The sequence below is a fragment of the Syngnathus scovelli genome, chromosome 4 (assembly GCF_024217435.2).
Source record: "Syngnathus scovelli strain Florida chromosome 4, RoL_Ssco_1.2, whole genome shotgun sequence".
Classification (NCBI taxonomy): domain Eukaryota; kingdom Metazoa; phylum Chordata; class Actinopteri; order Syngnathiformes; family Syngnathidae; genus Syngnathus; species Syngnathus scovelli.
The window spans coordinates 18,383,795-18,399,165 of record NC_090850.1 but is presented as its reverse complement, the minus strand read 5'-3'; the positions used below and the strand labels follow the sequence as shown (position 1 = coordinate 18,399,165).

The following is a 15,371-nucleotide window of genomic DNA, read 5'->3' as shown; positions in this document are numbered from 1 at the left end:
CTTCCTGTCTGTGAGAGGAAATAAGGCTTTGTGTTTTTCTTTTGGAGTGATGCGCTTGAAGAAGATGGACAAAGATGGCAAAATAGTAACAATGAATTAGAAATTTGCTAAAGCCACATTTATGTCAAAATCCAATTCAAGGAGAATTATGATACTGTGATTTTATTGGACCTCATGGAAGTGTAGCTGTACCTAAATTTGTGACTGCTGGACATTGTTGTCATTTATATTGCAACCACAAAGAGGCAGTGTGGTCATTCCCAAAGATTCCCTTGAAGCAACCGAGATTAAAAAACAGAAGAAACGTGCCACTCCCATTAGCTTTTTAATCTTGCAATTCGCGTGCAGTGGTGAGGTCAACCGACACGCTTTTAAATATATAGATGACGTTCAAAATATAAATAAACCTGTTAATTTAAAAGACTGTGAGAGGATATTGTCAACACAAGTGAAAGGTGACAGCCAAGACAGACGGTTTGTTCTGACGTCACATGTCAGAATCCCTGGAGAACTACAATAAAGGCGCATGCAAAACACGTCACTCACCTCTGCTCCGGTGATAAGGTGACATATTTATTTCCCCATCATGTTAGTCACTTAAAACAAAACCGATGCAATTAGGTGTAAAAAAACCGTGACCGATGGAAACATTAAATGCAAACTATGTTTGCACATAGTGTAACATTTTTCCATGATTGCTTGCAGATAAATGTGTGTGTTAGCATTAGCGTGTTTACATCATTGTTTGCATCTTGTGTATTTTCCCTCCAGCTGCTGAGAACCCTGCAGGCCGCATCGTCATTGTATTTCATCTGAGAGTAGAGCAAAGAGTGCGGCAAGTCAAGTAAAAAGTGAGATACTATCTGTGACAGGAAATAAGGTTGCAATCACCTGTCATTTTCCTCTTCTTCCATTGCACTGGCCAACAACCTATTACTATATTTTTTAATCAGTTGTGCAAGTGAACCTTTTGTAGATGAATTTTTCAAACTGATTCCGAATCCGCATGCATTGCTTGTCTACCTCTTATGTAACATTGCATATAAGATAAAAATTCTTCAAGACAACAATGTTTGTAGTTAGTAATATTTAATGATTTTTCAATTAAACCCTTTGCATCAGGTTACCCGGAGAGAGCATTGAATGGCTTTTTAATTCTCCTAAATTTATGTCCTGCACTCATGCATTCCATTCTGCAAAATGACTTTCAACACCTCTTCCAGTTAAGATGAATTTTCCTCTTTGTCAGCGCAACTGTGGGCTATAACCTGCCAATCAAATATTCCCTAAAGCAAACAGAGACAGAATTAAGAAGATTGCAATGGAAAGATAAGGGAGGAGGTAAATGAATGAAGTCTGGGAGAGAGGGATTTGGAAAAAGTCAACTTCAATTAGACTCCTTATCTCCTGTCTTAAATTCTACATAAACATCCAAAATGGCTACTAAAATGAAAGGTTGCGGGCGGGCATAGCTTTTGCATTCCTTTTTGCTACAGTCAGACAACTTTCTCTTATATATATTGTCTTATTTTTTTGTCCCATATATAGATTCCATATTATGCTATTTTAACAAATCAACTTTAACTCTCGTCACTTATTCACCAAAGATGCCGACACTCCGTTAAAAGAGACGTTACCCACACACACTCATTTTAAAAGAGTTCCGAGTCCCTGACATGCTTTTGTCAAATTTATATTTGTGTAATTGGCTCATTTTAGCGGCTCATCAATTTCATTCATTGTGCCAGTCCTCATTTTGCTCTCCATTGCTGGGCTAAATGGATGCAAGTGCTATATTTCACAAGCTAATGTTGTTATTATAACCACTGCAGCTTTGCTTACTTCCTGGCATTGGCAGTTTACAAATTCACATAATTGCTCACTCACAGAGAAATTTTCAGTTCTCAAAATATGTTGGAGTGCCTCTTAAATGTCACACTTGAAGAATGGGCAGGCACTCCAGAGAGCACGTACAACATGTTATCCTTGTAGCTTGTATTGACAACTGGCAAAAACGGTGAGTGATTCACTCAACATGAAAACCAAGATGAAATGTTTTGGATAAACCAGCCAGCGTTAGAGTAAGCAGCCTTGCTGGCAGTTCCCGATGCAGGAAAACTTAGTTCCACATCGGTGAACAGTACAGGCGGACTCTCAGAGGGCCGGCTGACCCACTTTTCAGCTCTCCAAGTAAGCGTAGCGCATCGCACTCGGCCCATTATCTCGGCTGCCGACCTCGCGCAACGGCAACAACGCATGGCGGCCATTAACAGCACATCCTGAGAAATATCATTACCATTCATTTGTCTTTGGGTTCTACTGAGACTGTCGCTTTATTTTAGTCTTGTCATTGGATGTCTGTGAAAGAAGTAACTAAGCTTTCTGTTATGAAACATGTGGAAAACATTTTTTTTAATGTGTATTTTTTTAAAATAAATTGGCCTTCAGATCATGTGTAAAACTAAGCAACAAAGTAGATATTTTATAAACTGCCTATTTCCACAAAAAAGCTGTAAGCTGTTCTGAATTTTGCCAAATTGTGACACCCCACTCCCTAATTTACATAACAACCACCTCACATGAAAATTCTCTACTCATGACTCGGAGGCTGGCCCGGGGGAAGATTCGACACATTCAAGAACTAGCGAATCAAAGCCAAAAGTGAAGCGGAGCTGCGTTGTTTTCAGGGCTAGCTTCCGATAAGCAGCACATATGACAATGTTCTTTAGCATTATGAAATTCTTACATGTTACATGTAATTCTTACACTGTAAAAGTATTTCCATTACAAATCAAGACTCCATTTCCAAATTTTGAGCAAGCTCTTGCTTTGTATTGTCCAGGTGTCCCTAATGAGGCGTCCCATCGAATCGCATTTTTCCGAACATTGACTGCCCGAGTTGGCATAAAGGTCAATTTGAGTGAAGACCGTGAAGCCAGCTGATGTCCAACTGATCTTCACATCAAGGTACTGATATATTGTTGTTCACTTTCATGTCAAGTGTGTTACCATGGTAACCCAATGGCGCTGCTGATTATTTGATACGAACACTGACTATTTCAACATTACTGCTATATATATATATATATATATATATATATATATATATATATATATATTTTTGGGGGGTGAAATAGTGGTTTTGATCCCAGTCCTTAAAATAACCTCAGTACTTGACATCATGACATCATGAATTATCAGATGCAGCAATAGACGAATAAGAATAGTTAAAGTCTTCGGGATTGCGATGCTCAGTGAAGAAAAGACAGTGTAACTAATAATTCCGTGGTCTTTATGGTGTGAGGAATAGTTTCTGGGCTCTGAGTGAAAATAAACGCAGGGCTCATTGCATACAAGAGAGCTCCATTCCATAAAGTTTACAACAGAAAATGTGTGAATCGGCTTGGCTCATGATTCTTTGTTTGCTAAAGCGCTGGCACATTAGAATGTCATTAGAGATATTGGTCGCATTAAGCCTTCCTGGTGTTCGTCAAATGTGCTTTTTGGGAACGCATATACTTCCCAGAAGTGAGAAAGCCGTTATTTCTCCTGATATTCTTAAAGCGACATCTAATTTTACAATTAGACTTTACACAATGGCGATTTCTGGGAGTTAGTAAATTAATTACTGAGCCGATCAAAACATGGAATACTGTAATGTAGTGTGTCTATTTAAATAACATATTGACGGAAAATAGCTAACCTGTGAACTGTTTATGGACCATCAACAAAAATACTCTCTCGGTTTTTCGCCCGTTTGACAATTTTTGTCATTCCCCAAATGAAGAAAAAAACAATTCGAATATGAAATGCAAAATATGTATTATTTTGAATTTTAATCACAATATATAGTTGCTTTGCGACACACAATTACAACTGCAGTCCTTTTAGTGGGAAAAAATACGTTATTTGACTGTTACCAGGCAAATTAGGCAGTGGGTAGCAGTTAAGATTGTTAGGTTTAAGTAATTAATACTTGTTGGATATATTTTTTTTCTATCTGAGTTTAAAATGTCCAAATGCAATTTGTATACACCTCGTCTTTGTCTTCTGTTAGCGACTCACTGAATTAGTGATTGAATTTGTATTTTGCAATAACGTTAGATGGACAGATGGTTGGATGGTTAAACAAAAAAAAAAAAAAAACACCTGACAAAGAAAATGAGTTGTATTGACACGAGCTGCGAGGATCACACTCCAGAGGCAGACTCAATCCCGTATTGATTTTCCCCACATTCCCCAGAGACCACGTTGTCCTTTTGGACTGGGCCTCGTCTACTCCTTAGGGGGGGAATCACATAGATGAGTTGATTGCAGCTGCAGTTTGAAGCGAAAAAAAGGGTCAAGTTCTGCTGCGAGATGAGAAACTCGTCTGAGAGAGGGTGAAAGTGATGAATGGAATTCTGCTGAACGCACACGCTCACTTTTGAGGGATTGCCTCTGTAAAGTTAGGAACTCGTATGTCCACATGTGGGTTTGTGGAGCACCTCTAAAAATATCGATAGTGCTGACATAATTATCTCGGCTCACATACTTTCGCGCATAAATCAGATGAAGGCACATGAGCCAGGTCACTTGTATAAGGGATTCGATTACCTTCATTGGAAAATATTTCAGGGACTCTTGTCTCTTGTCAATTTTGGAATTGAATAAATGTTTAGTACATTTATTCAATTCCAAACTTTTTCAAAGCATTTTTTAATCTAACGCATAAATAAATAAATAAATGAATAAATAATAAAAAAAAGAATATGTTTAGTGCATTTATTCAGTACCAATTTTTTTCAAAGCCTTTTTGAATTTAACTGAATGAATGTGACAGTATGTGAAGTTGTGCGAAAACTTTTGGCGGTAATATGTCCAATATCGTTTTGGCAAAGGCAAGGTTGGATTGTGGGTGATGTTGTCGCCCCCCCCCCCCCCCCCCCCCCCCCCCCCCCCCCCATAAAACTTTATTAACAGCACAGATCATGTTTTAAAGAGGGACATTATGGAAAATTGTCTTTTTAATTGCTTGTATACAAATGGTAGTTTCTGGAGTGGCTGCCCAGCAATCAAGTATCAAATTATATTGCATAACGGAGTTTTTTTTTTTGCCTAACTCCACAAAATGCACAATTCAGAAATTAGTTAGCACCACACACACAACTCCGCACACTAATAGAGTCCACAAGTGAGGTCAAATTCCATCAAGTTTATTTTACATGCAACAAAGTTCCTTTCTACTGCGCGTATACAACCCCCCAAACCCCCCCCCCATCGTGGCCATTACCTTGAATTAAGTTCAATGACATATAAAGGTTCTGCTGGAACAGCGAAACCATTATTTCGACCTTTCTCGCTCCATGCAGCTCTCTTGAGTCATGAGCAGTAGATAAATAATACAGTTCAAATATTCATCAGCAAAATTATACCTGCTAATTTTTTTTCTGTCATTTTGCTCCATTATTTTAATTTTCAGCATAAAAAAAACCCCAATTGACTAAAAGCACAATTGATGCTTTTTTTGTTTCCACAGAAAAATAGCAAATGAGTGAATAGCAAACCACCAGTGGGTAAAGGCTCACTGTTCCAACTGTTTAAACTTTTATAAACATTATCTAAGCTACAGTTGCTCCAGACATAACACCAACATTCTATTCCGGGTGAAAATAAACACAATTAATCCTTACGGTTGCTTGAAATGCCACCATATTTGCAGTCCGACAATCCTTGTGACTCTCAAATGCCAAGCGCTCGAGCACATGTACGCTTAACCCCGTAAGTAAATATGCACGGGCGCAAAAAAATAGCCTCACAATATCTTGATATGAAATTATTTATTACTATGGAAATGAGGCGCTCACCTCTAACGTGGAATATGAAGAGTGAAAGGTGGCGCGACCGCAGCGACTATGATTAATAGCAAAACTGTCAAAGTAGCATCTGAGATAATGCTACGCTGGCATTTCGACTCAACAGCCAGTATATGCAAACGTCTCCATTAGCACGTACACGGTGCACAGATTCTAAATATTATGCCGACGTCGCGCACAAATTCAAGAGGTATTTTAAAATAAGCTAATTGTCATGATTATACATCTGAAAGATTGCACGTAAACTGAAAAGAAATCAAGACATGTTTGCCTCATGTGAGACCTGCATGGATATTTAAAACACTCTGGTTTTGACTTATTTAAATCGGGCCGAGTGCTCTTGTTCCTCTTTTTGGAGAATTAAAGTCTTCAGTTATATGGAAGGCATTCAGACTTATTGAGATGCTCGTTTTGCAGTGAGGAGGCAGTTAATGAAAACGCTTGTGCAGTTGCTGCTTTTCAATCACTTGAATAGGCGGATGCATTGAGGTGTGGAAACGACAAAAATGCTTGGAGACACATCGGAGCAAAACAAGACTGTTTTGACAGAGCGGAATATAATTGATCCAACACTGGCAGATACAAACCAAATTAACAGAAAGGCCTTGGGCTGTGGCATTCGGCAATTTCGTGTCTGTCAGTCGACAACTAAAAATAAAATACTCCATTGCATATAAATTTTATGAACACAAGTCTCCCATTTAAAGGATGCTGGTCACCATTCATGTTCTGAGCCTCTGAGGTAGAACGTGATCCAAATATTCTGAGAGAGAGAATCCATGAATCCTCGCCAGATTTTCCTTTGTGAACTAGAAATGTAACAGGGCCTTTGTCAAACTGTTTGCTCAAAATCAGAAGCGCGTGATACTTCAAAATCATTCGAAACGAGCTGAGATTTATCTTATTGGAACTTCTGATTGATAAATGAAACAATTAAGTGTGTGTGTGAGTCAGCAGGGCCTCAGTATTGGCCCACTGCCCCCTTGGCCGAGAGGCCGCCGAACAGAGACTGCCGAGTGGAAAGTGATGACACCCGTGAGGATGTAATTACGCGAGGAGCAGATGGTCTTTGCAGGAGGACTCGCCTCCCTCCCGGTCGGGGCGCTCGCCACCCTCAAAATGAGTCGGACCCCTTTAAACGGGGGCCTGGCGTGCGAAGTTTTGCGGAGGTGCTCCATCTCTGTTATAGCTGCCCCACTGCAATACATCAAATCAGGGGCAGGAAATAAAGACGCTGACTCATTGTCGTGATATAGCTCCTTTTCCCATGCTGGTCAAAATCTCATAAAACAGGGAAGTCGGAAGAGTTCACCAGAATTTTCTCGGAACCCTTCGTGACATGCGGAACATTTGCTTTTATTAAAAAGTAGCTTAGCATACCAAATGTGATGCTTTGGGATTCATTCTCCAAATTTGAATCAAAACATTGCTTAGTGCAAAAATACTAACCACAAAGGCGCAAAACAACAAGTGACCTGTTCTTTTAATTTTATTTTTAAGAATAGCAATATATTTGTGTACTCACTAGCTTCTTCTGGATTCCAATATATACGACTTTCCTCCTGCGCACTCCCACAAGGATGAAGACGCTTACTGTGCGCAGCCATAACCTTTTATCATCTGGGTCGTGAGTGAGAAATATCGCTGTTGTTCGTTAGGCTGGAGGAACAAAAAATATTTCATAGCCAGAAAGAATGTGTCAAATTTAACTTCGTGCAGAGTAATTAGGGATGTCACCACATGATTAAGTGGAGTCCCAGCGCAGGGAAAAGAAATATAAGATGCAGGCATTTATCTTTGCTCAGCCCCAACAGTCCAGAAAGTTTCGAAATATGTGTATCATCCATTTTCTGAATTCCAGATGGAGTTATTTGTTATATCGGTGTACCATGAGTGTAATCGACTCACAATCAGGATTGGCATTTTAATCTCAATCAAACGGGCACACGTGAGTCAGTTGAGAAGAGCGTGTCGCAGGAATAAATGACGTTCCCCGACCTCGTCGGCAATTGACTGCCATGCGGCGGAATCAATTACAGCATTGTTTGCGCTTATGACATGACATGGCATGGCACAATGCATGGCTGCCCCTCGAGGCTACAACAAATCCATCATCAAGGCTGCAAACAGCAGGAGGTCAATGGCACTCATCTAATGGCCTTATGATCTTATTTTGTTGTCACTCAATGACAAAGATGATGAAGGTTTGAGGCGCGATGCAGTGCTGTCCTAAACCAATGCAGACTACAACTCCAATCAAAACTCTTTTTTTGCTAATCTATGGCCAAGTGCAAGAAAGGTGGAGAAATCAAATAAAATTCCATCCATCATTATTTTATGGATGGTGTAGAACTACACTGCATCATACTGACTGCTGCGTCTCGTATTTCTCATATTATATGACGTGTTAACCTATAGTTAAATGTCAATGTTAATTGAAAGACATTGCTGAATCTTTAATTGGAATCTTGTATTGGAACTCGTTAAATTGTGCAGGTATGCCTGGCCAAAAGTGACTGAACTGTTCAAAGCAGTATTCATATGTAATGGACAACAAGTGGCTAGATTTGCAGCGATTCCAAATTTTGAATCGCCAATTTAGGTAACGACAAATCAAAAATGCCAAATACTAATAATCAGTATGCGGAGGGCCTAAAGCACATTTGTTTTTCTATTCAGGGGTTTGCAATTTTTTTTAATTGTTATTTTTATATGTTTACTTTAGCAAGTTGTATCAGTTTTATAAAGTTTCTACACACTTTGAAATGGTCCACTTTCGAGCCTGTTAAAAAATAATCTGTCTGTGAACGAGTAATCCATCCCTGGAGGTAAGCCCCATCAATCTTCCCCTTGAAAAATAAACAGCATTCGTCTTTGAAGGGCACAGCAAAGTCCACATTGGATGCTACATATAGACAGTTTGTGTACGTGTTGACATACACACACAAATATGTGACTATATGAAAGTGCTGAACGAGAAACAAAATTACAAAGAAATAAACCCTCTAAAATATAATATAGGTTGTTCTGTATATTACAAATCTGCAAACAATGTCTGCCATCGAGTGGTTATATGTGATATTACAACTTAAAAGTTGATCTCTGTATTTTCAGTTTGTCACCCAGATCCGCATATTCGCATTTTTTCCCCATTTTTGATTATCAAAATGTTTTCATACATTGGATTTTTCAGGGGTTTTTTTCAGATTTTTTTTTTCCCCACCATTTGTATTGTATAACATATATCTAATGTTTATGACAATGCTGTGAAGACAAGTTTATTCATATTGCTCTTAATCACAGACAAGTCTCTAAGTAATATTTTGATTTAGTTCATTCTTATTTTTGGTATGTTTATACAAAAATGTGACAATTTTTGGAAATATTATTTAGTCACATCATGGTGGGAGAATACATGTCGATTAGTTTCAGAATAGGCTTTTTCCATTAACGCAATTTGATCACTTACTGCTTTCTTCCCTGCTTGGTGTCAATTTGCGCATATTGCCGTATTTGGCTGAGAATGCTCTTTCTGGGATGAGAAACGAATAATTGTGCTTTCGGGCTGATTGACGTTATCTGGTCGACCCCCGTCTCTGCGTCAAGATAAGTGCTACGGACCGAACGCACTGATAACAGATTTACAAGACCTAATAAGTGCGTTGCAAAAAAATTGTCAAGGGGCATGATGATTTTTTTTTTTTTTTATATTGCCCGAAGTTCGGGATCGTTTTGTGGTTTTCCATACAAGGTTAATGGTGTTATCAGCGTGCTTTTCACCTTGCATTTATTAAACTAGCTACTATGTATTTGTCTTTAGTCATTATGTGTACAATATTAAATCAGAATATTCAGGTAATATAATTTCAAAACAATGCAAATATTTGACTCTCTTATTTATGGTTGAGTAAATAAAATAAAAAAAAGTTAATTAAATAAAATGTGTTGCAAATGATAGCTCAAGCGCGTATTTGTTTTGCAAAATGATCGAGATTTGTGACCACATTTGCACATACTTTATGCACATAGAAGAAAAGTAGACTTTTTGTACAATATCTCACTAAATATATTTACATGACATACAATTTGCCATCAGTGCAATACATAGGAATGTTGCATATTTACCAAAATGTTAAACTCTTTCCTTTTTAGGAAGAAGAAAAATAATGACAGAAGCTGAGTGTTTTTTTTTGTCTCTCTCTCTTTTAAAGGAACATGTGCAACTCTCATTTTGCTATCATTACAGCTTCACAGCAAATAAAAAAAATAAAGTCTCGGCATCACCCTATGCACAGTCGGACCACATGTACATATATAGCTCCATATATGGAATGGATTGTGTTTTTTTTTGTACAAAGATTCTAAACAACTTTGGCAGTTTATCAGGAACTAAACTGATCCGAAAATATATGAAATAATGTGCCGTAGGCTTGCCTTCCAAAGCTCATGTTCACAGTGGTCATTCAGAAAGGCCAGAAGCTAACGGGTTCAAATACACATGGAAAAGGACAACAAACAAGAAACTTATTCATTCTTTTTGGAATCTGTTGGTATGGTTATAAAATTGCAAACACCTATGAAGGTTTAAATAGCAGTCGTCGCCATTTCAAAATAAGATAAAAACAAATGTTATTTCCTGGTGCTGGACTTATTCGATTCAGAGTTTGAAGGCTTGGGGGGGGGGCGGGACCCTGCTCGGTGTTACCGTGGGAACATGGGAGAGACACGACCGAGAAACGACGTGCAACAGAGCTGGGTGGGAAAAACAAAATCAATTTGAAAAATATAATGAGGGAAAAACAACTTACTCCACAACAGTGCTGTGACAAACAAGTATACAATGTAATAAAATAAGAAACTTTAAAACAACAAAGTGTGAAACACATAAAGTAAAATATACAGAGGGGAAAAGGGATTACACAACAGTTCCAGATTTTAAAAAAATAGCAAAAAAAAAAAACATTAAAAGGTTTTTCCACAGCAGTGTGGGTGGATAAAAGTACAATGAATAAGGGAGTCCGCTACAGTGCTGGGTGGCCCAAAAATAAATTAATTTTGTTATTTTTTTTTTGAAAAAAACAACTAATATAAATTACAAAAACAAGGGTGTAACAGTGCAATGTGTCAAGAATAAAAACAATTAATGAATACATAAAATAAATTTTGAAAAGTTGAGTGGTAAGTGATGTAAAATTAAACGACAAATAAGAATGCAGGGTAGCAGAAATGGAAAAATATCGACTGCAATTGAAAAATGCAACAATACAACACTGCTGGGTGGCAAAACATATTTAAAAAACAAACAAACAAACAAACAAACAAACAAACAAGACTGACTCTGCAACAATCAAACGCCACACAGTCATAAAGTGACTTACACCGGATAATCGAGCAAATTTTCCAACATACTAAGTTCATCGCCTTAATTCCTGTACTTTTTATTCTTTTTTTGTTCAGTTTAGTTTTTTGTTATTATTACACCTCCACTGGTTTGGCACTTTATTGGAACAAATCTCATTTCAAAAAAGACTAAGTGTACAAAAGGTATTCTGTCTGCTCCAACGTAACCGGTAGAATATAGTACTTAATAGTAAGCATACGGTCAGTAAACACTTGTACGTACTTGAGTAGTCAAATGAACATTCCAACAGATGTATTTTTTTTTCTTACGCACATGCACAAAAACTAACAAACAAACCAACAACTCCTTCGCTCGTTTCCTGCTTTGGATCTTCTCAAGTAGAACAACCCTCCAATCATTCTCATCTGTAGGATAAAACCCACTCGGAAGGAATACTGCATTTTATTTTTTCCCACACACACCCTTCCTTTCGCATTACGACACTTCCTCGGCCGAGCGCGTGTCCGTCTTGAGACGCACAAACTCTTTGGCCACCTCGTCGTTGGTCCTTTGCGAGAGTATCCGCATGATGGTGAGGCCCGTCTCGTCCATGGCGATGCTCTTCACCAGCGGGTAGCAGGAGGCGCAGCTGCCCGAGTCGGCCAGCTCGCGCAGCTGGATGACGGTCATGCCGATGATGCGATCCTCACGGGCGAAGCAGTAGTCCTTCACCGACACGTGAAGCTCGTATGCCTCCGGCCCGTGCTCGTTGCTCAGGACGCTACGGGGGGCGAAAAGGAAGGCAAAGCTAAGATCTTGAACTAACATTGACCTTTCGTCTTCTCCAATGAGAGTTTTAATTGTGGGGGATGTGTTTAGTTTAGCCTGGGTTGTCCGAATTTAGAGTCTTCATAGCGTAGTGCCTGTGGTGTACAGTTAAAAAACAACAACTTGGTTGATCTTTGTTGGGATGCACCAAAATGGAAAGGTGAATGTCCAAAATTTATAACAAATAAACCAATGCCAACTGAAACACCAAAATAATACTAGATGTGTTTTTTTTTTTTTTTGCTTATAACATTCTACATATGCAGTAAAAACTGCATGCACCATTGCACCATTATTCATGACAATCCTATAACAATGCTTTCCTGAAGCTACAATGGCAGTGGACCAATTCTTTAATTTCTTTCCTTTATCCTTCCTCCAGGTGAAATTTCCTGGTTTCCCAATACTTTTGTCAATAAAATGTGAAAAGACACTGTTGTTTGGTTGATTCAATCTTGTTTCCTGGGCTAAATTGATGAGCTAATAAACCCCATAGCCATTGTTCTAATCATTTCTTGCGACTCAAGTGTTCAAATTCTAATTAGGATGCTTGTGAATCTATAAAGTCCATAAAGACGGCAGTTGCCCTCAACGCGTAGATTCATGATACGGTGTCTTCCCGTCATGACTTACTATTGGAATGTTTCGTTGTACTTTGGAGACCAGTTGTTGTTCTTGGTCTTGGTGCTGAATTTGCGCTTCTTGTCAGCCAGGTGCGGCCCGATGGCGTTGACCTCGACGAATGGCCGGAACATGGCGGTGGTCTGCCACTGGAGGTTGTTCACGCCGACCACTGATACACAAGGTAAGGCGGAATTAAAGCTCTGGGTAGTTATGACAAGTACCCTTGAATCGGAAGACTTATATGCAAGTAAAAAGTTTGAAGGATATTGTAAGAAGCAGGCTTATTGCACGTAAACTTTACTACTTCTGGCAGAAATCTTCACCTATTAATCTTTGAAGGGTGGTGTAGTCATCTCATAAGGCGTTTGCTCAAGCTTTGACCTTGTGGAGTTTTCATGCTATAATGACAAATCATCAAACTTTGCTGCTGTGATTTGACAGAAATTGTCTGTTCAGTGCACTGATTCCCAACCATTCGACCAAGTTCACGTAATTGCTATTTCTTTATTTTTTTTATTTACTACTAACAAAAAAAAAATCTCAATGCTCTTTCACCAGATGGCAAACGATACAATTAACATTTGTATTCACCAGGTACAATTTATACATCTGAATAATATATTTTTTTGCCTACCAAATTTCACATTGCTCTATACAACTGACTTTGCAGGCTGGATTTTCAAAAAGAAAATCCAAAGTTAGCCGAACTGACTTTTGTTGAGTGAAAAATATATTTTATTAAAACGGCATTTTTAGATGTCCAGACAATACCCCAATGTATTATTTGCTCGGCACCATGGAGACAGACATGACTGATTGGCACAATGGCTGCTACAGACCATAAAGCAATCCGAATGTAACTTCACTTTTGATGTTGTGGCTGAGAGTGAACACTAAAAAGGGCTGATGATGGAAGATTAGGGCAAAAAGCAGCACTCAGCCTCTTGTGTTGTGTGGTGTAATAACACACTAATGGCATACCCCACTGTTCTGGTAATAAAGATAAATGTAAGGCTATGAACATGTCGTCATTACAGTTGCTGACATTGTGTATCATTCAGGGAGATAAAAGAAGGACAAAAAATGTCCATTTAAAAGAATCAGCGCAGTGAGACAGTGTGCTGCAGCAGGGGGTAATGCTTAAAAGTCATCTGCCCCCTGTTGGTAAGAATGACCATTAATCATAATTGATTGGACGGGTTATTAAACAGCAAGAGCCCCACCCACATATTGAAAGTGTTTTTCTTTCTAGTGTTTACTGTACCGTAAATGACATCATTAATGATCTACTGTAACAGATAGCTCACTATTGCCGAGCATGATTTTTTTCCAGGGGATAAAAATATTATTAGATTGCCAGAAATGGCTCTCCCCATTAATGCCAATGCCTTCCCCATCTGCAGTTGAGTAACTGGCCTCCCCTGACTGCCATCTGAGCTAATACAGTATATTTGTTTGTAAATGGAGCCACAAGCACCGTTAATCGGTGCTTATTCATTTCCGGGGCCCCGGCAGCACAATCATATCGAGAGTTCCTTCAGGCAAGCCAGCGCGAATACATTTGAATCGAAATGACGGGCGCTCCAAAGCTCACCCTTCACGCTGACTTTGTGCTCTCCGGTGCCCGGGTGAGAGATGAGGTTCACTTGGATGGACACCTCGCCCACTGAGCCGTTGCTTGACTGACCTGAAAATACAAAGTAGAAAAACAGAGCGGAATTAAAATGACGAGACGTAGCCAAGACTAAAACAACAACCAAACAAGTTAAACCCCCCCCCAAAAAACCTGCAGGGGAATCACGCTTGTTTCAACAACATTGGCCGAAAATGTTTCCTTTTGCTCAAGGCTGAACAAGAAAAGTGAGGAGAGTGACAAAAAGCAGACATATTCAATCTGGATTGAAGCCTAGGGAGAAGAATGTGGTGTGAAGGGATGTACTAAATAATAAATATTCCCTCACAGTGAGATCATCTGCCAAAATGCCAAAGAAACACCAAGACAAGTAGCCAGAGAGGTCCAATTCCGATCAGATTGCTGAGCACGTCCGCTTTGCAGCAAAGTGAGGACGGATGGCGAACGCCAGAAGGCTGTGAGTGGGCTCTCGTACGACGGATGATGGAGCATGTCTGGGCCATAGCTGATCGATACGTGCCAAACACGCCGCATGTGTTACGCCGCTAATGAAGAAACGAGCCAAGTGATTTATTATAATGCTACTTTGAGTGGGAGGGGTCCTCGCTGCATAATTAAGATGAGAACTTTGGTAAAACAAAGAAGAAAAAACATCACAGCACTTTTAGCTCATGAATGTGCTAATACAATTACACAGCTGCTACATTCCGGCTGAAATATTACACTCAGCCATTAGTTTAATGCTACATTAGGAGAATTTAATCATCCGGGGATAGAATTCAAGTACAAATCGGATGTCTAAGGGACAGAATATTGATAAAGTGCATTGTTGTCTATTATCAGATATTGATCATCTGAATTTGCATTGCATTTACTGACAAGTTTAACCTTTAAGTACAATGTGAATCTCTATTCTTGTTATTCTATAACACATTGCTATCTTTATCAAGTGTCTTCTGCGTTTAGCATCATAGCATATTATTGCGTTTCAATACCAGTTATTTTTTCCAGTGGGGGAGTCTAGGTGCAGAAATACCCAAGTGACCCATGACAGAAGTTTTGTCCACAAAATAAACTAGGGACCTTTAAC

The 15,371-nt window shown here is 39.0% G+C and overlaps 1 protein-coding gene and 1 long non-coding RNA gene across 4 annotated transcripts in view; one reads left to right on the top strand and one right to left on the bottom strand.

Annotated features, from left to right (window-relative positions):
- Positions 1–9,856: 9,856 nt before the first annotated feature.
- LOC125966839 (protein unc-13 homolog C) overlaps positions 9,857–15,371 on the bottom strand; it is a 78,946-nt gene continuing 73,431 nt past the window's right edge. For all 3 annotated transcript variants that reach the window (XM_049717317.1, XM_049717318.2, XM_049717319.1), the window contains 3 exons: positions 14,243–14,335; positions 12,658–12,817; positions 9,857–11,977 (listed from right to left, as the gene is read on the bottom strand). In XM_049717317.1, the coding sequence (XP_049573274.1) occupies positions 11,692–11,977; positions 12,658–12,817; positions 14,243–14,335 (539 nt within the window). In that variant the 3' untranslated portion in view covers positions 9,857–11,691. The remainder of the gene's footprint in view (positions 11,978–12,657; positions 12,818–14,242; positions 14,336–15,371) is intronic.
- Positions 12,707–15,371, top strand: part of LOC137840229 (uncharacterized) — a 151,213-nt gene continuing 148,548 nt past the window's right edge. Inside the window, exon 1 of the long non-coding RNA XR_011086733.1 lies at positions 12,707–12,829. This is a non-coding gene — a long non-coding RNA (uncharacterized lncRNA). The remainder of the gene's footprint in view (positions 12,830–15,371) is intronic.